The sequence below is a fragment of the Sorex fumeus genome, unplaced genomic scaffold (genome assembly GCF_029834395.1).
Source record: "Sorex fumeus unplaced genomic scaffold, SorFum_2.1 ptg000001l, whole genome shotgun sequence".
Taxonomy (NCBI): Eukaryota; Metazoa; Chordata; class Mammalia; order Eulipotyphla; family Soricidae; genus Sorex; species Sorex fumeus.
In genome coordinates, this window is record NW_026606058.1 from 3,486,228 (window position 1) to 3,509,006 (window position 22,779).

The following is a 22,779-nucleotide window of genomic DNA, read 5'->3' on the forward strand; positions in this document are numbered from 1 at the left end:
TCTTTGAAGGGAATTTTCTCCAAAAGTTCAAAGAATCAAGTATAAATACAGAATTAGACATTTTGATGTGTTGATATGTGGGGTTAATAGATCTGGAAGAACAGATCTAGTTTGGAGAAGTTGGTTGAATTTACAGCTGGAAAGCAATGGGCTGCCCGTACAGGTGCAGGCTGTACATTAGTGTGTGGTTACCATCCTCTAACTTTGCATTTATCAGTGTGAGCATGCAAGCAGTGGTGCATGGACCACTGGTTTTGCTTAGAAGAGCAATCATGGTGTGATTCACAAGTTCCTCAAATCTCTGCTTACACACATGGAAGGATTAAGTGTGAAGTACAGCTTCTTTTACTTCTCATCTGACTCATTCCAAACTCATTTGTCTATACTCTAGGTGGGAGAATTACACAAGAGTGGAAATATCCTAGAACTTTATTGTGTGAAAATCAGGATCTGACGGAGACTGGGAAAGCATTTGACAAGGATGCCAAGGTGGAAAATTTCAGATTATGGGAGAGGTTTCCTCATATAACCCTTTATATAATAAAATCATGGAATTGGATCATGTAGTTATATTTAAAAATCACCCAACTCCCCTCTCTGTGTCCTCTACCGTGGTCATGGCTATCCTGCTAAGAGTCCCTCACCTCCCAAAATGTATGCCTGGGCCAAGTTCAAATTCAACTCCGCCTTGGTCAGAAGCACCTGTGAGCTTCTGAGCAGATCACTGCCTGTGTCGATACAGAACCTACCAGAGACAGGAAAAGATGAGAGGCTCAGCACGCTAGCAGTCCCACAATCCCTAATCTCACTTGTTCCTAGCCATAGGTTCCAAACCAATGTCATTTCAAGGAACATTGACATAGCAGTTAATATCCTTGGGATTGGGGATGCCACAGTAGGGTGGCTGGTTCTGGGGAAGAGACTGGTTGTTCTATCTTTTTATGATCTTTTCTTTTGTTATTTTATTTATTTAGTTTTGGGGACCACACCCTGCAGTGCTCAGGGACTGTTTCTGTTTTAGGGCTTGGGGGTTGCCCCTGCTGGTGTGTGGGAGAATTTATGGTGCTGGACTTCCTGTATCCAAAGCATGTGCTTCTGCCCTTTGAGCTATCTTCCCAGCTCCTTGATGTGGGAATAGGGACTGTGCTGGGAAATCTCATCATAGGTTATTCCAGGAATCTTCCTCTGAAGCTATGTCTCTTCTCCTGTACCATTCTGGGCTTTGCCTTCTTGGAGACCATGTGCCATTTTTGCCTGATGGTGACCTTTCTCGTCCTCTTCAATATATGAAAGAGCATCTTCCACCTCTGTAGTCATTTCTCCTATGTCTTTGTTCGTTTGTTTCTTTTGGGTCACAGCTGGCCATGCTCAGGGCTTACTCCTGGATCTTCACTCAAGAATTGCTCCTGGCAGTGCTCCAAGGACCGTATGGGATGCCTGGATCAAACCCAGCTCTGCCATGCTACCCACTGTACTATTGATCCAGTCCCTGCCTACGTCTTGTCTTCCCTGTCTCTATTTTTGCCTGAAGTTCCCCAGGCATCCTGGCAAAAATAATTGACTCAGAGTTTTACAGAGGTAAGACAAATAAATACCCCATTAATAGTGCAAAAACTAATCATGTAACTCAAGTATCAATTTTTGTAAAGTTCCTCTCTGGCGATTTAAGCTGATGATCATGCAAACTCATTTTAGATATGCTTATGATAAAAAGACTCTTGCTTCTTAAAATGGTGAACTGCTTTGGGGCTGTTATGAATAGAAGGAAAGTTGCTTTGAAGCAGGTGAAATCACCTTCCTTTAAATTTGTATCTATTGGGTCAAATCCCACTTTTTCAAGCAATGTAGAATCTCCTGATATGTCATAGAATTTCTCTACCTGCAAATACCTCTAACTTTATATATATATATATATATATATATATATAAATTTTTTTATTAGTGAAACACCATGAGGTACAGTTGTAGACTTACAAATTTTTGTGCTTGGGTTTCAGTTATACAATGATCGAGTCCCCATCCCTCCACCAATGCCCATTTTCCACCACCATGGATCCCAGTAATCCCTCCCACTCCCCCATCCCCCCCATCCCACCCCGCCTCTATGGCAGGGCATTCCCTTTTGTTCTTTCTCTCCTTTTGGGTGCTGTGGTTTGCAAAAGGGAATGCCTCTAACTTTAAAACTTCTCAGAGAGAAGTTGGCATTGAAGAAATAGTGCAGAGGTTAAGGCATTTGCCTTGCATGTGGCCCAAGAGGGTATTGACTCCTGACATTACATATTGTCTCCGGAGCAATGCCAGGAGTGATCCCCGAGCATGGAGCCAGGAGTAAGCCATGAGCCTCACTGGGTTGACCAAAGAACCAAAATAAATAAATAAAAGAGAGAAAGAAGGGGCTGGAGTGATAGCACAGTGGGTAGGACGTTTGCCTTGCACGCGGCCGACCCAGGTTCGATTCCCAGCATCCCGTATGGTTCCCTGAGCACTGCCAGGGGTGATTCCTGAGTGCAGAGCCAGGAGTAACCCCTGTGCATCGCCGGGTGTGACCCAAAAAGAAAAAAAAAGAGAGAGAAAGAAAAACAGAAGTTTTATTCTCTAAAGTTTGAATTAAAAACACTTTTTTTTTCACGGAGCCAGAACAATAATACAACGAATAGGGCACTTGTCTTGACACTCAGGCATCTAATATGGTTCCCTGAGCCCTGTCAGGAGTGATTCTGAGCACAGAACCAGGAGTAAGCTCTGAGCACTGCTGGGCATGGCCCCCAAATCTTTTTTGTTGTTGTTGTTGTTATCAAGGGCTAGGAGGGGGAGAAAGAGATAATTAGTTCTGTGTGAGTGTGTGTGTGTGTGTGTGTGTGTGTGTGTGTGTGTGTGTATTTTGCTAGGGATTGAACTAGTACTTCGCACATGCAAACCATGTCCTCTATCCTCAGCTTCCCCCAAATAAAAAAATTAATTATAAAATACAGATAGCATACAGTTTACTATCTCAGCCAATTTACCTCCTCAGCACTTCTCAGCAGTGCTCAGGAGGCAGCAGGGTTACAATTGGCAGTGCCTTAGGAGTCATGCAGTGCTAGGGATTTAATCTGGGGCCTTGTGTATCTCAGATTCTACCCCTGCGACTATCTTCCTGGCCTCGCTCTTATCCTTTTTGAAGAATACAGTTAAGTAGTGGTAAGTACATTCACATTGTGATCAACCCATACTGGAAATCTGAAACTGTACCCATTAGACATTATTCTCACTTTCTCTGCCTCCCATGTCTCCTGACAACCACTCTTCTACTTTCTGTACCTGTGAATTTGGCTTCTCTAGGTACTTCATATAAGTACAATCATACAGTATTTATATTTCAATAACTGGATTTTTAATGTTGTCTAACATTTTCTAATGTTGTCTCAGTTCATCTCCATTGTAGCATGTATCATCATTTCCTTTCTGATGCTCAGGGACATCTCAATAGTCTGGTACCTGTCTTGCAGTTCCTTACTTCAATCCCTGGCACTATCTCTTATGCCCGAATGCCACCTCATTTCCACTGCTGTTTGAGATCCCTGAACTACAATGAAGTGTGTGCTCTCTGGAGTACAACAGACAAGTTTATGTGAGCAGTACAACTAAAGTGTTGACCCCCAGCAAGAACCACAACAACTAAGTGTGTTAGTGCTACAACCAAGGGGTGCATAAGCACTGCAACTAAAATGTTTGTGAGAACTGTAACCAAGTATGTGTGACACTGGTTATCACAGAAACAATAACAGCAAAGAGAAAAGAAGGGGGAAATGAAGAATTTTATTTTTTTCTAAGGCTGAATAATATTTCATGGTAAGATTATATGACACTTTTTTCTAGTCATGTATTTGACCAGTGGACACACTTGGGTTATTTTCATAGTTTGACTGTTGTTCATGAATAATATTGTTATACTTCAATGCTCTGTTTTTCTTTTTCTTTGAGATATAAGCCCAGAGGGTCAATTCTTGATTCATAGTGTAATTTTATTTGGGGAAGATTTTGAGGAACTGTCATGCTATTGTCTATAAGGAGGCCAGTATTTTATATATCCAAGAATAGTATATAAAGATTCTAATATCTCCAATATAAGGGTTCTTATATCCTTATATCTTAATAAGATTGAGGTGATATTTCATTGTATATTTAGTTTGAATTTTCTTAATGTTGAGCATATTTTCATGGGTTTGTGCCAAAATCCCATGTCAGGGTTACTCTATGACCCTTATAGATATTATATGAAGATGATTTGATTATCAGAATTTTTAAATGTAGAAACCAAGCTCAAGTCATTCACAAAGTTAGATAAGCTAAGATTTGAACTCTCTTCTATTGGACACCCAAGCTGCTTCTCTTAACTTCACAGTACACACCGCATAGTGAGAGAATCTAGAAGAATACTAATTAACTATTAACTAGAGTTGAATTTATTTTTAATCACCAGTTGAATTTATTTTGATCATTCTATAGCAAGCAAGGCTAGCACAAACCTATGATATAGGGTTTAGGACACACACACACACACACACACACACACACACATACACACACACACATTCAAGGGACATCTGTCAGGTAGCAATAAAATCTGTCCCTTTTCACTATAATAACTCCTATAATAGAAAATCAGTTGTTTTAATTTTGGGGGTATGGGGGTTGGGAGGCGGAGTAGACAGAGAATGTCTTACTGTGATGTTCCTGTCTTAAAAAAAGGTTTTTATTTTGTCTTGACAGTTAAGGAAACACTGGTCAGTAGGTGGCACTCGAGTTCTATGTAATATTTCTCTTCCATTGGCTTCCAAATTGTTTTTTCAGCCTTTGAAATATTTACTGCCCTTTAATCACTGACGGATTCACCTAGACAGTTATAAAACCATATTATTACAGAATTTTGGAACAGGATGTAGTAACAAAAATTACCCAAAGTCAGAGGTGCATTAGTAGCAGTATTACAACTCAAATTTCCTGCCTTCCCGTTTAATGCTCTCTTAGGCTATTGCTATGTATGAGACATTCTTAGCATCTTTGTCTCTTAAGAATGAGTTTCCTCTAGGGAAAAAGGGAGCTCAGATGGAGAGGGGAACACCAAATAAAGGTGTTGGAAGGATCCTCCCAGGATGGGAGAAGCATGCTGAAAGTAGACTATAGACCAAACATGATTGCCACTCAATGCCTCTTTTGCAAACCACAACACCCAAAAGGAGAGAGAGAACAGAGGGGAATGCCCTGCCACAGAGACAGGGTGGGATGGGGGGAATGGGGGGTGGGAGGGATACTGGGATCCGTGGTGGTGGGAAATGGGCACTGGTGGAGGGATGGGTATTTGATCATTGTATAATTGAAACCCAAGCACAAAAATGTGTAAGTCTGCAACTGTACCTCATGATGTCTCACTATTAAAAAATTAAAAAAAAAGAATGAGTTCCCTCAGAGATTGCATTTTGAACATGAATACTCAATCAATGTTTAAATTAGGCGCCAACTGCTTAAAACCAACAACATTTAGCTGAAAATCTGTTTTGTGCAAGGGCTCAAAGGAGTAATTAAGAATTCAGCTTCTTAATGACCTTGTACTTACAGTGGAAAAGATAAATCATACATTCGAAGCAACAAAAATAATTTATGTATATATACCACTATCAGAAAGACAAATGCACAATGGCAATCTTGTACATGTATATGTATACTTTCATAGTATATGGAAGTAACAGAGCACAGAGGAAAGATTGGAGCAGGTAAAGTTGGAACTGGCCTTTCAAGGAGTTGAGGGATGTTAATTGTTGAGTTTGAAGTGCAAATGAGAATGAAAGGGCAGTGGGGTAGGGAGTAAGAAAATAGAAATATGGCAATTATTGATGCTGCTGAAAGGAAATTACCTGCTTTTTATTTATTTATTTTAATAGTAAAATTGTGTATTTTCACAATGTTGTTTGCTACTGCTGGGACCTTCTTAGACTTTTGTACTTTATCAAAGTGCATGCTATAGACATTTTCAGGAAAAAGCTCTTAGAGATTGCATGTTTTCCACTTTTAAGTTGAGGAAGTATTGCCTGGAGGAGGGAGTGTCTGGCTATACCTGGGACCTGTTTTTGTCCCAAGGCCGTAAGACCTTTCATTTCCACTTGAAAGTAAATGTTTCACAGGCTGAGACTGTTGGGGAATAGAAACAGGGCATTGCTACCCAGACCTGATCTCATTGACTGACCAATGCCAGGTCTGACCTACAGATGTGACACCATAGTTATTCTTCTGTAGGTGAACATAGGACATCATATTCACTTGATCACTTGACATCCCGTTACTCATCGATTTGCTCGAGCGGACACCTGTAACGTCTCCATTTGTCCCTGTCCCATGCTAGTGTAGCCAAATGGCATCTGCTCGCTCCAGGAACATGAAGAGCCTCAAACCGATCATTCAGGGTCTTGATGAAGAAGTCTGACCATCTCATAGGTGGGTGGCCAGGTGATCTTTTGACGTACCGTGGAATCCAGTCGGTAACAGTTCTAGTCCAGCAGTCATCTACAAGTTGCATTACATGTCCAGCCCATCTGATTTTCGACGCCTTGGCAAAAGAGACAGCTTCCCTGATTTTCGATCATCAATGAAGGTCGGAACTCCGGATTCTTTCTCTCACTTGAATGAAGTGTGATACTCTAAGAATAGCTCTTTTAATTCCTCTTTTGGACACCCGAATAGCGTTCTCATCCTGTTTTCATAGGGACCAGGTCTCTGAGGCATATGTTAATGCAGGAAGAACAGTGGAATGGAAGAGATGTGCCCAGAGCAGGAGGTTCTTCGTCCTCTTAGCTATTTCTTCGACGTTCTTGAAGGCCTTCCAAGCTGCTCTCTTCATCCTGCACAACTCAGGTGCCAGGTCATTTGTCATGTTGAGTTCTCGACCTAGGTACACATAACTGTTGCATTTGGAGATGTTTGTTCCATTGAGAGTGAATGGAATGTCAGAGTCCGTTTCTCATAAACATTGTCTTCGTGAGATTCAGCTGCAGTCCGACCTTTCCACACTCATGGTCAAAGTTGGCCAGCATTTGTACCGCTTGGCTAATGTTTGGTGTTATTAGAATGATGTCATCAGCGAAGTGGGGGTGGTGTAGTTGCCGACCGTCTATCTTCACTCCCATTTCTTCCCATTCCAGTTGTTGCATGACATTCTCCAGGGTGGCACTGAAGAGTTTCAGTTAAATGGTATCACCCTGCTGAACCCCTCTCTTGACGTCAATGATCACCTCCCTGTAGAATGGTGAGATCCTGGTAGTGAATCCATAATACAGCTCACCAAGGATCCTGATGTATTGAGTTTGAACACCCTGATTGGCTAGGTCTTCGATGACCGCTTCAGTCTCAACAAATTCAAAGGCCTTCTCTAAATCAATGGATGTTAGACAGAGCAGCATCTTGAACTCCCAAGAAACCTCAAGGAGCTTGGTTACCATGTGGATATAGTCGGTCGTGCTGAATCCTTTTCAGAACCCAGCTTGCTTGCATGGTTGTCCTTCATCTACTGTCCTGCCAATCCTATTCAGAATGACTCAAGTGAACAGCTTATAGATGACAGACAACAGGCAGGTCATGTGATAGTTGCCAATGTCGTGGATGTCTCCCTTCTTGTATAGTAGAACAGTCCTGATGGTTTTCCACTGGGAGGGAACCTTGCATTCAGAGAGGTAGTGTGTGAAGAGCCGAGCCGATGTATTGATGAGTACTGACAGCAGTTTCTTCAGGTGTTCAGGTCTGACTTGTCTGGACCAGGTGCTGTTCACTTCTTTACTGACAAAATGGCATGTTGGATTTCAGAAGGGAGAATGTTGGGAATGACATAACCATCCTGCAGAATTTGGTATATGGGCAGGTGGACGTGGCTCTCGAAGAGATCCGAGTAGAAGTCATGGATAATCTTCTTCATTGCCCTTCTGGAAGATGTGATAGATCCATCAGGATGTCGGAGGGCCGTCATCTTGGTCTTGTAGTTGACGAAGGACAGGCAGGCATTATGAATGCCTTTCCTGGCTTCTGCCGCATCTGCCAGCACTGCTGCTCTTTTCTCTTTGAGGTCTTCCTTTATTGCTTCTCTGCACTGCTTTGCGAGCTCGGATGTTCGCTTGCGATTGCCTGAGCCTCGCGCCAAGCCACATTGAGCTCGAGAGTTTTCGAAGACAGGCATCTTTTTGTGGCTATCTCTCTCTCTGCATTCCTCACACAATCATGAAGGTGCTGAACCAATCGATCGTATTCTTTGTCAATGTTGTCAATGACGACATCTTCCCATGTTGCCGCAATAGTGCCAAAGAGTTCCCACTTAGTGGTCATTCTGGGAGTTCTCTTCTTAAACTTTGCGGTCCTTTCTCCCCACTCCACGAAGTAGAATTTTGCATGAAGGAGACGGTGGTCCGATACGGTTTGGAATTTTGGGAAAACAGTGACATTGGTCAGGCAAAACCATTGATTGAATATGATGTGGTCAGTTTTGTTGTGGAACCGTCCACCGGGAGACTCCCATGTCCAACATTTAGATTCGACCTTCTGGAACTGTGCGTTACCATAGATGGTCTTGGTCGACATGATGAACTCAGACAGTCTCTCACCCCGTTCATTCCATTCTAGGTCATGGGTCCTGATGTGGAGTTCTTTGGCTGATCTTCTCAGTCCTATTAAAATCACCCACAATGATCTTGTAGAAGGTGTGGTCTTCTTTATAGAACTTCTCCAGCTCCATGTAGAACTTCTCAATTTCTTCTTCATCATAATTGGATGTTGGTGAGTAGACAACGAAGATAGAAACTGCCGGCAGTGAGTCACATCTATTCAAGTGTAATCGTCCAATTTGGGTTGTTAGGCATTCAAATGAATCAATGTTCATGGCCAAGTTTGTGTTGACAAGGACACCAACACCACCGACGCCTCTTCTGTTGCATGTTCTGAGGAACAGTTCTCCAGTGTCTAAAATGGCATGATGTGGTGGATGCCTTCTCGTCTTGGTCAGACCAATGATGTTGTACTTGATCTTTCGCCTTTGCACCATCAGGTCCTCGATGGATACATCCGATGCCAGCATACGTGCATTGAAAGTACAGACAGTCATTTTAGTCTTTCTTTGTTTTGGCAGCCTTGTTCAGCCTTGAGATTTTATCAGCCTCTCCATCCTCATCCTTTTAAATGCTGCCATATTGGTGCCTTTTCCAGGGTCAGGGGGATGAGACCCATTGTATTTACTGTTTTTGGTATATCAGATACTCCACAGATAGCTTTCCAGGCTCTGCCATGCGGGCTGGATACTCTCTGTAGCTTGCCAACCTCTCCAAAGGGATAGAGGCTTTTAAGGCAGCCTCTAATCACCCTTGCAGGTGTTCCCATGGTTCAAACTATATTTGAACCCCGTCAAATATGGTGCAGTAATCTTGGAACATGGGTATTAAGTATCTTGTGATGTGTCTGGAAAGCTGCCTGGAGCATGGCGTTGACTGGGTAGTGGAGGTAGTAGAGGTCTGCCAATGAGGTATTTATCTGGTACCGATAGAGTGGGGCTTCTGGGTGTGATCCCTGGGTGGCTGGAGATTGGAGGGAGCAGGCAGAGGATCTCTGTTTCCGGGTTCTGTTGAGTCTGGAATCCAATGTCACAAAGTTCCGCTTGCCAGATTCTATAGGGCTTCACTCATGCATGAGTCTCGGCCCGAGAGTCCTGAAAGCGGCCTGGAGCATGGTGGCAGCTGGGTAGTGGAGGTAGTGGACATCATATTACATACTTGAATTTTCAGCAGATTATGTCTCAGTGGGTCCCATCCTGAGGCAGTGGAGTCAGGTTGGGGGTACGGCAGTGACATTGGACTGTGGAAGCAAGGGTCTGCCAGGGGCTCTGCCTGGGCGGGCACCGGACTAATCCACCCCTCTCTGATTTTCCCCGGTCGGTTCAGCCTTGCACAGGTCCAAGATTAACTGTGGATTTTGATCTTTCCAGAGATTTATTTATGGGTCTCTGAAGCAAAGCTGATAAATGAGCTTATATAGCGGAGCCGGAGGTGGTTTGTGGGTGTGGCTCCCACATACCTAACTTTTAGTCCTTTAATTTCTTGATGAACTTGGCCACAAGTTGTTGAGGTCTGGCCAAAGGCACAGCAACAATCTTGGGGTATCAGGAAATCTGAAGGCACCGTCAGGCTGCCTATGCACTCACCCTGCAGGTACCGATTGACTTGCTGGTAGCACCATACCCCAAGGGAACCAGTTCTTGACTGCAGTTCCATGCCCTTCTTCTTTTGAGGCTTAGAAGCAGTGAACATCAAAGATTTGACTCAGGGGGTGCTGGATCAATAGCACAGCAGGTAGGGTGTTTGCCTTGCACATGGCCAACCTGGGTTTGGTTTCCAGCATTCAATATGGTCCCCTGAGCCCCTCCAGGGGTAATTCCTGAGTGAAGAGCCAGGAGTAACCCCTGTGCATCGCCAGTTGTGACCCCCCCAAAAAAAATTTGACTCAGGGAATCACCACATTTGTTTACTCATGGCAGTGACGTAATAGCCTATTTGTTTGTAGAATGACATGTTGAACCAGTTTTATACGACTTTGGCATGAAAAGGCATCGCTTGTAGTGAATGCTACTCTCTTCCCAGGCACTCTTCCTGGGACTGCACCATTGAATGACTTTTCACCTGCCGTTGCTGTATAAGGTACTGTCACACGCTGAAAATGTTTCCTGTAAACGTGCTTCTTAAGTATTTCATGAAGAGGATCTTGGTAAGAGCACTTGGTATAGTGATAAACAGCTTGGTCTACACTCTCAACCTGTTTGGGTTTAAGGCCACCATTTTTGCTTTCATTTTTGAAAGTGCCAAGGCTCCTACTTGATGCATTGAAGAACTTCTATTTAAATGGGACTTAGAGGTGGGTGGAAGGGCACAGGAAATAGAGGAGAGGAAGACTGGGTTTTGAGTGCAGGGAGAAAGTGGGTGGATGAAAACAGTGCTAATGGCAGAATAGGATCACAGAACCACAGTGGTAGTGCCAGACATGAAGGGAGTCCTGTTACAACAGGGAGAGTTCCTTAGGCTGCATTAATTCCACAAGCATTCTCCAATTCTGAAGAATGCTTGACAGCTGTGCTAACTGTGATGTTTAGAATAATGTTTGGGCAGCTCTATTCAAACTTCTAAATGAATTTATAGGATAGTCATGGAACAAAAGCTTCTCAGTGATACCTATAATTATGTAGACTATAATTACGTGGAAGGTTTCTAAAGATATTCCTTGAAGGGAGACTTATTATTAATGTCGTTTGGAAAGAAGGAGAAGTCCAATAAATTTCCTTGGAGTATCTGACACTTAAGCTGAACTTTTCAATAATAAAATAAGCATTTATTAATTTTCTATTAAAATGCAAAAGTGATATAAAATATCAATGAAATAAACAAGAAGTTGCAATATTATTAATTGCTTTGCATATGCTACCTCAATCCATTTTCAACAAATTTCTAAAGTTTTAGACCCCAATTTCCAGATGAGAAAACTAAGAATTAAAGGGATAAGATGCTTTTCTAAGATAATTAGGCTGGAGAGATAATACAGCGGCTAACAGACTTGCCTTGCATGTGGCCAACCCGGTTCAATCCCTGGCATCCAGTATGGTCCCCCAAACAATGCCAGGAGTAATTCCTGAGTGTAGATCCAGGAGTAACCCCGGAGCATTGCCTGATGTGGCCCAAAAGTCGAACCAAAACAAACAAACAGAAATTAGAAAGTGGTGGAAGTAGGTCTTAAAATATATACCTTTGAAATTATAAATTCCAGGTTCCCCAATATAATTAACCAATCACCATGCTTAATGCTGTCTTTTAGGAGCTTACAGGTTGGTATTGGAAGCATATGCGTTTAATTGACTTCATTGTAATGTGATGAGTTCTGTATGTGTGGTTAGTCTTCCATATGTTATTAGAATGAGTAAAATTTTTACAGGTAACAGAAGAGCATTCATATGGAGGAAATTGTCTAAGCAGATATGGGTACTGGGGATGTTATACACTTAAAATGAAACGTAAATGGCATACTTATTGGAGCACTGTGGGGAACAGATTTGAAAATGTAGAATGAGGCAAGAAGCAAGATAATGACGTGCGTGTGTGTGTGTGTGTGTGTGTGTGTGTGTGTGTGTGTAGAGCTGTTCTGTGAGCATTCAGTCAACACTTGGGTGCACACTGCAAGTTCCATTTGATAAAGAGGAAACAGTGGAACTTTTCAGTTTGAACATTTCACTTGAGCAAATTCAAAATATTGCTTCATGGCTTTGACCTAAAGAGTTGTTTGTTTGTTTGTTTTGAAAGTTGCAGAGCCTATTTCTAGGGATCCTTTAGCATGTTTGTTGTGTTTCCCCTCTTACCTACTTTCTACCCTCTTCGGGATAGACCCCTGTATTTGTCTTATTGGCCTTAATAGTCAGAATTCAATAGTCCTCCCATCTGCAGTACCTGAAGAACTGTGTGACTTATGTTGCAACTATGATGAGAAAATTAACAGCAATCAAATTCATGTAGCTCAGGCTTGTTTGTTTGTTTGTTTGTCTTGTGGCCACACCCAGTAGTGCTCAGGGATTAGTCCTGGTTCTGTGCTCAGGCGTCAGTCCTAGTGGTGCTCAGGAAATCATATGCCATACCAGTGACAAACCAGAGCTGATCATATGCAAGTCTTACCTCTGTGGTGGGCTGGAGTGATAGCACAGCGGTAGGGCGTTCGCCTTACAAGAGGCCAACATGGCCGACCCGAGTTCGATTCCTCTGCCCCTCTCGGAGAGCCCGGCAAGCTACAGAGAGTATTTGATATGCCAGACACAGTAACAACAAAGTCTCCAATGGAGATGTTACTGGGCCCGCTCGAGCAAATCGACGATCAACGGGAGGGCCTTTACCTTTACCTCTGTGGTATCTCTTGGATTCCCTAACTCTTCCTTATATCAGCTTTATCTCTCTTTCTTACACATTCCATCTTATATGTGTTTCTCTCTGTTCATATATTAGCTTTTCCTCTCTATCTTAAATAACTCTTTTGCCAATCTTTTGTCTCATTTTCTTCTCAGAAAACTTTTGTGGATCCTACTTGTAGCACTCCACTGTAGCACTGTCCTCTCACTGTTCATCGATTTGCGGGCATCAGTAACATCTCCATTGTGAGGCTTTTTGTTACTGTTTTTGGCATATCGAATATGCCACGGGGAGCTTGCTAGGCTCTGCTGTGCAGGCGGGATACTCTCGGTAGCTTGCCAGGCTCTGAGAGGGACGGAGGAATCAAACCTGGGTCAGCCGCGTGCAAGGCAAACACCCTACCCGCTGTGCTAATGCTCCAGCCCGGATCCTACTTGTAGTGAAAAATATACAATACTGGGGCCAAAGTGATGGCATAGCAGGTAGGGCATTTGACTTACATATAGCCAATCCAGGTTCCATCCCTGGCACCCCATATAGTCTCCTGAGCACTGCTGGTAGTGATTCCTGAGTGCAGAGCCAGGAGTAAACCCCATGCAGCATTTGGTGTGGCCTCAAAACAAAATTATTAAAATCAAATATTCCATATTTTATGGTAGGTTTTGGAGTCCCCCTTGTTATGGCTGTTTCTCTTTTCATTTTAATTCTCTGCTCTTTATATATGTATGTATCTTTTTTGCCTTATTTAATGTGTCTCAGTTTTCATTCCCAGGTTTTACTCATGATCCTCTTTCTGCGTGGAATGTCTAAGTCTTTTCAATTGTCCTACTGGCCAACTGGGACTCTCCATAAAGTCTGAACAGTTTACAGATATCTAGATTTCCCAACTTTGGTTTTATTTATTTTACTTATTTTATTTTGGGGAAGTGCTTCTGAAGGGTTTTCAGGGGATCCAGGGTTTATTCTTGTCAGTGCTCTAGCAACTAGGGCAGTGAGTCAGTGCTAGGGCCTGAGGCTGTGGTGCTGCTCGGGCCTTGTGGTTCCAGGGAACACCTAGAGATGCTTGAGAGGCTCTGTGGTGGTAGGGATTGAATCAGGGTCAACTGATCATGACCTTCATATTATCTCCCCAGATATTGTTATTCGTCGATTGCCTCGAGCAGGCCCCAGTAACGTCTCTTTCATCCTAGCCCTGAGATTATATTCAAGGCTCTTTTGGAGAATGAGACCCATCATTGTTACTGGGATTTGGCATATTGGGTACGCCACGGGGAGTTTGCCAGACTCTGCCCTGTGGGCAGGCTACATTCGATAGCCTGCAAGTTTGTCCAAAGTAGGAATGAGATAATAAGATGTCATAAAAAGATGTCCTGATAAGATGTCATGCGGCGAATGCGGCCACGCGGTTCTGGGAGCTGGATTTTATAGTCTCTGAGTCTTGGCCGCTGATGGGATTACACGGCGCCAGGGGGCCAGGTGGCGGGTGTGACCCCTACCTACTGGAATTTGGAGGATCTGTGTGGAGGATGCTCGACTCCAATCCGAGTAGAATATATTATATATTCTCTGATTTTGCTTTCTGAGGAAGGTCTAAGTGATAGAGAACATTTGTGAAGAAGATTCATTTTATACATAAGCAGTTAAGCAGTTACACATCTTATACATAAGCAGTTTTAACAGCAGACAACTTATGGGCATTCCCATTGTGTTTAATATCTAGAATAGGCCCTGGAACTTCTCATCATCTTCCCTAGGATCATGACACTAACTTATATGCTTTCCTCTATGAAAGTCTTTTCTGTCCTTCCAGGTAGAATTACAATAGGGTTTGTGACAATATAACAGAATAAGAATGAGAAATTAGTGAAGAACTGCATTCAGGAAGACTTCTCAGGTATAATAATACTAAAATGTTAGTATCTTAGTTGGAACACATAAGATTTTTTTTGTCCAACATAAAATAGAGAGGAGGCTTTTCAGTGTATGAATGGTATTTTCAAAGATACAAAAGATCTTAATATACTAAGAAAAGACAAAGTCCTCAGTATAGTTGGAGCATGGGATGGCCTTAGCAAGGTCCTTTATTGAGAACTGAATGGATAGGTCATATGGGTCAAATGACAAAGGGCCTGTATGCTATGCTAAGGATGTGAACTTTGTTCTAAAGTATCTTCGATGCTACTGAAGAAAAGGAAGATTATAACTATAGAGATGGAAAAATGAAGAGACTAATGAGATAATGGCAATGGTGCCATTGATTTGGCAAGACCTAATGATCATTTGAATGTAGAGGTGGATGTGAAGCAGGGGTCAAATGTAATTCTCTCATGAGCAGGAATTAAAAATATTTAGGTAAGCTCATTTTGAAATTTCTTATTTCTTACTGATTCTTAGTTTGAGGAGGAGGCAGGAAATCAAAGAACAAAGAGTTTTTTGAAATCAAGAAGTGATGTCTTCTTGAGAAATTGGGTACACGTGAAGAGTTCATGACTCCACAGTAAAGAAGGAAAAAAGTCATGGAGTTAATTGCTCACCAATCATTTATTAGGTATTTTAATACAGTTCCATGGATTATCTTGTGAAGGGTTCAGATATCAGGAGCTATAAATTAATGCACTTTGTTTCTTAAAATATGCAAAATAGATGGCATTTTTCTTTTTCTTGTTTTTTTTTATGCTCAGAAATGATTAAAGACATTGATATAGAATTTCTGGTCAGTTTAAGTAATAGGAACTCAGAATACTGTTTCTTTGCAGACGGGTAGGAGACTAAGCACAGAACTGTTGTGAACATCAGAGTCATCTACAGTCTCTGCCTCTTCCAAAAATTTCTTATATAGTTTGTTTTCGTGTAGATGATGAGACTTGTACTTCTTGATTTTTTTTCCCCAAATAAGCCAATGCTCACAAAAGTCCAGGTGTCTTGCCTTTGGTCTGCAGTGTTTATCTTCAGAGTAGCTTTTCTGTTCCTAAAATTTTTGGAGAAGTTTCTACCCTTCAATGATCTAACCATATCCCACCTAATGGCGGGGAAGCCAGGAAATGATAAAATCCCCAAATTACTCAAAATTGGGATCTGATTATCTCACCCAATTTGCCCCAACATATTTCACCAGCCAGAAAACCAAAACATTTCTACTAAATGCTCTAAAAGTGAATACAAATCCTTAAAAGCGTCTTTGTAGGTAGACAGAATAGAGGAGAGGAAGACACGTTTTAGCCTCTTAAACAGAAATAAGGATAACTTGACTTGTAGATCTCTTCCTTGACGACGTGCCGCTTCAGCTCCGGTGCACAACCTAGTAGTATCCGTGTGCTTTTTGCTCTTGCACATAGTCATAGAGGGGGCTGGAGCCAATACCAAGGTGGCTCCCTCCCTGTTCTCTTCCTCGGGGCTTCCCACCACTCTGGCGTGAATGGGAGGTCATGTCACTGTGTCTTCCCTGTGAACCGTGGCTGTGGATATCCTCATCCATGTGGAAGTTTTGTCTGTTAGAACAGCTGCCCTGGGTTTCATGAGATTGTTGGTGCTGGGTTCCTTGATATCTGTCTTTCTCCTCCTGGCTTTGCCTACCCCATTGTTGCTGACAATTTTGATGTATCTCATGGGTTTGCCTGCCACATCTCTGATGATTCTGTTCATCGCGCTGGGTCTGCCTGCCCCTTGTCTGGCAGCTCTGTCCCTCCTCATGGGTCTGCCTGCCCCTTGTCTGGCAGCTCTGTCCCTCCTCATGGGTTCGCCTGCCCCTTTCCTGACAGCTCTGTCCCTGTTCATGGGTCTGCCTGCCCCTTTCCTGACAGCTCTGTCCCTCCTCATGGGTCTGCCTGCCCCTTTCCTGACAGCTCTGTCCCTGTTCATAGGTTTGCCTGCCCCTTGTCTGGCAGCACTGCCCTTCTTCATGGGTTTGCCTGTCCCTTGTCTGACAGCTCTGTCCCTGTTCATGGGTCTGCCTGCCCCTTGTCTGACAGCTCTGTCCCTCCTCATGGGTCTGCCTGCCCCTTGTCTGACAGCTCTGCCCTTCTTCATGGGTTTGTCTGACCATTGCCTGGCAACTCTGTCCCTCCTCATGGGTCTGCCTGCCCCTTTCCTGACAGCTCTGTCCCTGTTCATGGATCTGCCTGCCCCTTGTCTGACAGCTCTGTCCCTCCTCATGGGTCTGTCTGCCCCTTGTCTGGCAGCACTGCCCTTCTTCATGGGTCTGCCTGCCCCTTGTTTGACAGCTCTGTCCCTGTTCGTGGGTCTGCCTGCCCCTTGTTTGACAGCTCTGTCCCTGTTCATGGGTCTGCCTGCCCCTTGTCTGCCAGCTCTGTCCCTCCTCATGGGTCTGCCTGCCCCTTGTCTGGCAGCTCTGTCCCTCCTCATGGGTCTGCCTGCCCCTTGTCTGGCAGCTCTGTCCCTCCTCATGGGTCTGCCTGCCCCTTGTCTGGCAGCTCTGTCCCTCCTCATGGGTCTGCCTGCCCCTTGTCTGGCAGCTCTGTCCCTGTCCATGGGTTTGCCTGTCCTGCAGCTCACATGAACTTCCTTGTCTCTCATGTCTGTCCCTGCTTTGATGGCTGTGTTCTTCTACCTGGTGATTTTGCCTTTCACCACAGCTCTGCCTGGTCTGAGCCTGTCTTTGTCCCTGCCCTGTACTATGATGGAGTGGTTGTTCTTGTAGAATTTGAGATATGAATTTGTGTTGGCTAGGCTCCTCAAGCTCCCAAGTCTGCTGGCTGTTCTGCTGACTTCCCCTAGACTGCAATCTCTGTCCTTGAGTCTGTCCACTTGGTCTCCTTGATCTTCCTGATTCCTCAAAAAACGAGTCTCTGCTTGTTCCCTCATTCCCTTGAAAGTACCTGTTTTGTCCAGTTCCTCCAGTAACTGATTGACCATATTGAGAGCTCAGGCCTTGTCTGTCAGTCTGACCATGGTGATAACTCTGGTCTTGTCTGTTTGTCTGACCATCATAACCTTGACCTTGTCTGTATGTCTGATCATAATAATAACTTTGGTCTTGTTTGTCAGTCTGATCATAATGATAATTCTGGCCCTGTCTGTTGGTTCGATCATATGGAGAGTTCAGCCCTTGCCTATCTGTCTGACCATAACCATAGCTCTGGCCTTGTCTGTCTGTCTGGCCATATGGAGAATTAATGCCTTGCCTGTCTGTTTGACCATAGAAATAACTCTGATCTTGTCTGTCTGTCTGACCATAGTGAAAATTCTGGCCTTGACTGTCTCTCTGTCCATATTGATAACCTAGACTTTGCCTGTCTGTCTGGCCACAGTGGAAACTCTGGCCTTGCTCGTCTGTTTGACTGCACTGAGATCCCAGACCTTGTCTGTCTGTTTGACCGTGGTGGTAACGCTGTTCTTGTCTTCCTGACTGACTACACTGAGATCCTAAGCCTTGTCTGTCTGTCTGACCACAGAGGGAACCTTGACCTTGTCTACGATATCTAGATTCCTGACCCAGTCTCCCGGTCTGTCCAAAATAAGAGCCAGTTTCCTGTTGGTTTACATGACTAGAGCAAGAGTGCTCTCCAAATCTTCCATACTGACCACAACTTGATTGTTGTCTGAGTCTTTCAGACTGCCCATATTGACCCTGGACTTGACTTTCATACTGATTCAAAGCAAGGATATATCCATGTCTTTTAGGTTGACCACTGCTAGAGTTATGATTCGACCTTTGACCAGAACTGTAGTCCCTACCTTCTCTCTCAGACTCACCACAGTGGGAGTCTCTGCCTTGTCTCTCAGACTGACTGTGGTGAGAATCCCTGCCTTGTCTCTCAGACTCACCACAGTGGGAGTCTCTGCCTTGTCTCTCAGACTGACCTTGGTGAGAATCCCTGCCTTGTCTCTCAGACTCACCACAGTGGGAGTCTCTGCCTTGTCTCTCAGACTGACCTTGGTGAGAATCCCTGCCTTGTCTCTCAGACTCACCACAGTGGGAGTCTCTGCCTTGTCTCTCAGACTGACTGTGGTGAGAGTCCCTGCCTTGTCTCTCAGACTGACCACAGTGGGAGTCTCTGCCTTGTCTCTCAGACTGACTGTGGTGAGAGTCCCTGCCTTGTCTCTCAGACTGACCATGGCGAGAATCTCTATCTTGTCTCTCAGACTGACCTTGGTGAGAATCCCTGCCTTGTCTCTCAGACTGACCACAGTGAGAATCCCTGCCTTGTCTCTCAGACTCACCACAGTGGGAGTCTCTGCCTTGTCTCTCAGACTGACCATGGCGAGAATCCCTATCTTGTCTCTCAGACTGACCACAGTGAGAATCCCTGCCTTGTCTCTCAGACTGACCTTGGTGAGAATCCCTGCCTTGTCTCTCAGACTGACCACAGTGAGAATCCCTGCCTTGTCTCCCAGACTCACCATGGTGAGAGTCCTGACTTCCTTCTTCATGCCTGTGTCTGTGTGGTCTACCTGTACTTCCCGGAAACTTATGGTGTTGTGTTCCCTCCTGTTCCCCTTGCTGAGAGGTTCTGTTTCGACATGAACCATTATCCAGTTGATGAAAGCAGGCTTGGGCCAACCGGAATACCAACAGGAGATATTCATGAAAATCAACACGGTCATTTCTGTCTTTATCCAAGATGGTCAGGATGGTTTCCACAGTCTCCGGGTCATTTGGCCTCTATGAGAGGATAAAATAAGGAATAAAATCAATTGCTCTTGGACTGGAGCGATAGCACAGCGGGTAGGGTGTTTGCCTTGCACATGGCCAACCCGGGTTCAATTCCCAGCATCCCATATGGTTCCCCAAGCACCGCCAGGAGTGATTTCTGAGTGCATGATCCAGGAGTAACCCCTGTGCATTGCCGGGTGTGACCCAAAAAGAGAAAAAAAGTCAATTGCTCTTTTATGACTAGTTAGATGTTTGCCACTGTCAGTACCCCGGTTTTTTCAGTCCTGTGGATTTTCAAAAACCATTAATCTGAAGTGGATTAGGCTTGAATCTACTCTTTGAAAAAATGGGTCCCAGAGCCTCATCCTTTGCTTGGCAAAACATATGCTGAACAACAACATATGAAGCATGTAGATTTATTTGAAATAATTTTACTAATAATTTATTTCAGTCATTTGAGGAAGCCATCGTATTTCATCACATATTGTATTGTAATTGTTTGTTTACTACTACTTTCCCACCAGATGCTCAGGAAACTGGTTTTATTCCTATCTAAATTTCCAGTGCTTAGGATAGTGCTGGTGTGAAGCAAGTGATCAACTATACTTTATTAAATGAATGAGTGAGTGAGATATATGGATGACAGTAAACAATAGAAATTAAGATATAATTGCTCTGAGGCTTTCTTTCAGTTTGAAGTTCTATTCTGACCTGCTAAAGCACAGATACATGTAGGAGCATATGTGTGTGTGTGTGTGTGTGTTTATGTGTGAATGAAAGCATGAAAAAGTACATGCCACCAACATGTGCACACATGTTTATATACACATATATATGTTTAGTAAAAGAAAACTTCTAAAGAGCTACCTGAAATTCATTTAATTATCGTCTGGTACATGACCAATCTTCTCCTTACAAACTAGACCAAACCAAACCAAACCATCAAGTCCTGTATGCAGTTGTCGGAGTCACTCATGCTTGACTCCATGGGACTTGGAGTCTTTGTAACTTACCCGGAGGTTGTCTCCAAACTCAGTGAAGAGCAACTGCTTCAACTCCTTTTTGCAGAGTGAGGTACAATCTCCATCCTCTTCAGCATGTTGCTGGAACACTTTGATCACATTGATGATGCTGTCCAGGAGTTGAGTCATCTTGACAAAGACAGGTGAACCTAAAAGAAGAAACAAAATTTTGTCTGTATTTAGGATGAAGATCAAGAAGTATTTTCAGAAGGAAAGCAGCTCTATTATGAAAGAAATTCAAATAACAGAGACTTCTTTTAGCCACACTCCATTGTCCCTTTGGTCCTTATCAGGGACTTTGAATGTAATGTGCAGTGGTAAGAGACAGGTGAATATTCAAAGTCTCCTGCTATAAAAAAGAGAGCAATTTCCTAAAATCCAAATATGGCAGACATTTTTCTGTCTTCTACTTTAGGGAGGACTTGATTGATTAAAAAACTCATTATTAGGAAAAAAATGAAGAATGGTCAGAAAATTCATAAAAGCAGTGCCAGAAGTTAGAGTTCCGTCATAGGGGCTAAGAAAACTGTATGCGATACTAAATTTCAACAAGTGTTTCAGGCCAGAACGGTTATTTTGAAATAGTATGAAGCAGAATCAGGGACTATAAAACTATTTACAGACAAAAATAAGCCAATGTTTCAATAATAAATAAATAAAATAAAAAATAAAATAAGCCAACAAGCTACACGGATGACAGGGGACATATACCATAACCTAGGTTCACATTGGCATATGGGAGGTTTGGGTCTTTGAGGATTTGTATCTCAATAGCAACTTTTCTTCTTATACTGTGACAATTACAGTTACTAAGTTTACAGGCCCCCAAACCAAACTCCTAATTGCAAAGTTCACTGCACGTTCCAAAGTATACAGTGATTTCTACAAGACTAAGTTATAACTAATGAATTACACGAGGCAAGATAAGATGCTTATGTCAATTCCTAATAGCAAGACTTGAATGCTTCTGTGGCCCCATCGTCCAGAAGCTGGGCTCTCATGAATTAAAAATTTTGGGTCTTACTTAATTTGCATGAAAATGAAATGTTCCGTGGGAGATGAAACTTTCCACCAATAGTTCTAGTCCTTAGTTTTGGGGTACCGAGGATACGGAATAAAACATGTAGATTTTACAGACTACAAGTAGACCACTCCATACATCATAATCTCAGATCGAGCAAAAAAGAATCAGTAAGATTCCCAAAACTCTCACCGACTGGGAATAGTCTCAGACTTCCGGAGCCCATTCCATCACAGGCGCCTTTAAAACCTCATAGATACTGCCATTCCCCCCTTGCCCGGCTTACCTGCTGAAGGAGGAATGATGCGCAGAAGATTCAGAAGCCAGAGAGGATACTGGAGACCTGAAAATGCATCCTATTTATAGGGATTTTAATTGTCCTACTTGGCAATCCCAGAACACACCCATTTTGTGGCAGAGCCTGAATCACTTCGGCCCAGCCCAACTCATCCCAGCTTGACCTCTCTCCTTCTGCAAACCGTTTGGTTGACTTATTTCCCCCACTTGCTCACAAACCTGTTTGGGGTAGATGACACTCTTCATGTCCCAACCCCATTTAATTAAGGGAGTGTGAGCATGTATGCGTGCATGCTTGGGGGGGGTCCCATTAGATAGAAGCTGAATTCATCCTTAATATGTCACATACCAAGACTAATGGAAGACAAAAGTTGAATTGTACTTAAGATGATTACCAATATAGTCACTTACAAAAATTTGTCAAAGTAGGAACTAGCAATTCTAGGTGTATGACTAGATATAATTCCCAGAAAATATTTGTTTCAGTCTTATGTTCTGCTTATGTAGATAGATATGTGTATTTCAATCTGTTGGCCTATTTTGATTTTTTCTCAATGAACTCTGCGGCTGTTGTAGAAGTCCATTCCTGCCCAGTTTTGATCATAGGATGTTGCCATTTTATCATTTAGTCAATTCTTACTGAAAGTTGAAGGCGGTTTCCTGAGTATGTATGGCTGTAGTGACCTACAATCCTGCTACTGCTGGGGTGCCCTAAAATGAAACAAAACAAGTTGGAGTTGACGGAGAATAGGTGCTCTCACATCTGTAATGAGACGCTATCGGACCTGAACCTCCATTTGTCCCCTGTCGTTGTACTCTTGCTATGTCAGAAGTATTTTAAGTATAGAAAATTCTATGCAAATATTTGTAGTAAGTGAATTATTA

At 43.2% G+C, this 22,779-nt stretch overlaps 1 protein-coding gene across 1 annotated transcript; it reads right to left on the reverse strand.

Moving 5' to 3' along the window:
* Nucleotides 1-16,156: 16,156 nt before the first annotated feature.
* On the reverse strand, nt 16,157-21,905 carry LOC130023466 (repetin-like). The gene is made up of 4 exons (XM_056114025.1): nt 21,884-21,905; nt 20,568-20,725; nt 17,202-19,563; nt 16,157-16,239 (listed from the first exon to the last, which is right to left on the reverse strand). The coding sequence occupies exons 2-4, from the start codon at nt 20,703-20,705 to the stop codon at nt 16,157-16,159; spliced, it is 2,583 nt and encodes an 860-aa protein (XP_055970000.1). The 5' UTR covers nt 20,706-20,725; nt 21,884-21,905.
* Between the last annotated feature and the right edge of the window lie 874 nt (nt 21,906-22,779).

Bases quoted from the DNA above. Each gene is read 5' to 3' on its own strand.
- LOC130023466 (XM_056114025.1), bottom strand. From the start codon at position 20,705: ATGACTCAACTCCTGGACAGCATCATCAATGTGATCAAAGTGTTCCAG. The intron at 19,564-20,567 runs GTAAGTTACAAA...ATCCTCTCATAG, and splicing joins AGTTTGGAGACAACCTCCGG to AGGCCAAATGACCCGGAGAC. The intron at 16,240-17,201 runs GTCAAACAAGGG...GGATACTACTAG, and splicing joins CCATGAACAGGGACAGAGCT to GTTGTGCACCGGAGCTGAAG.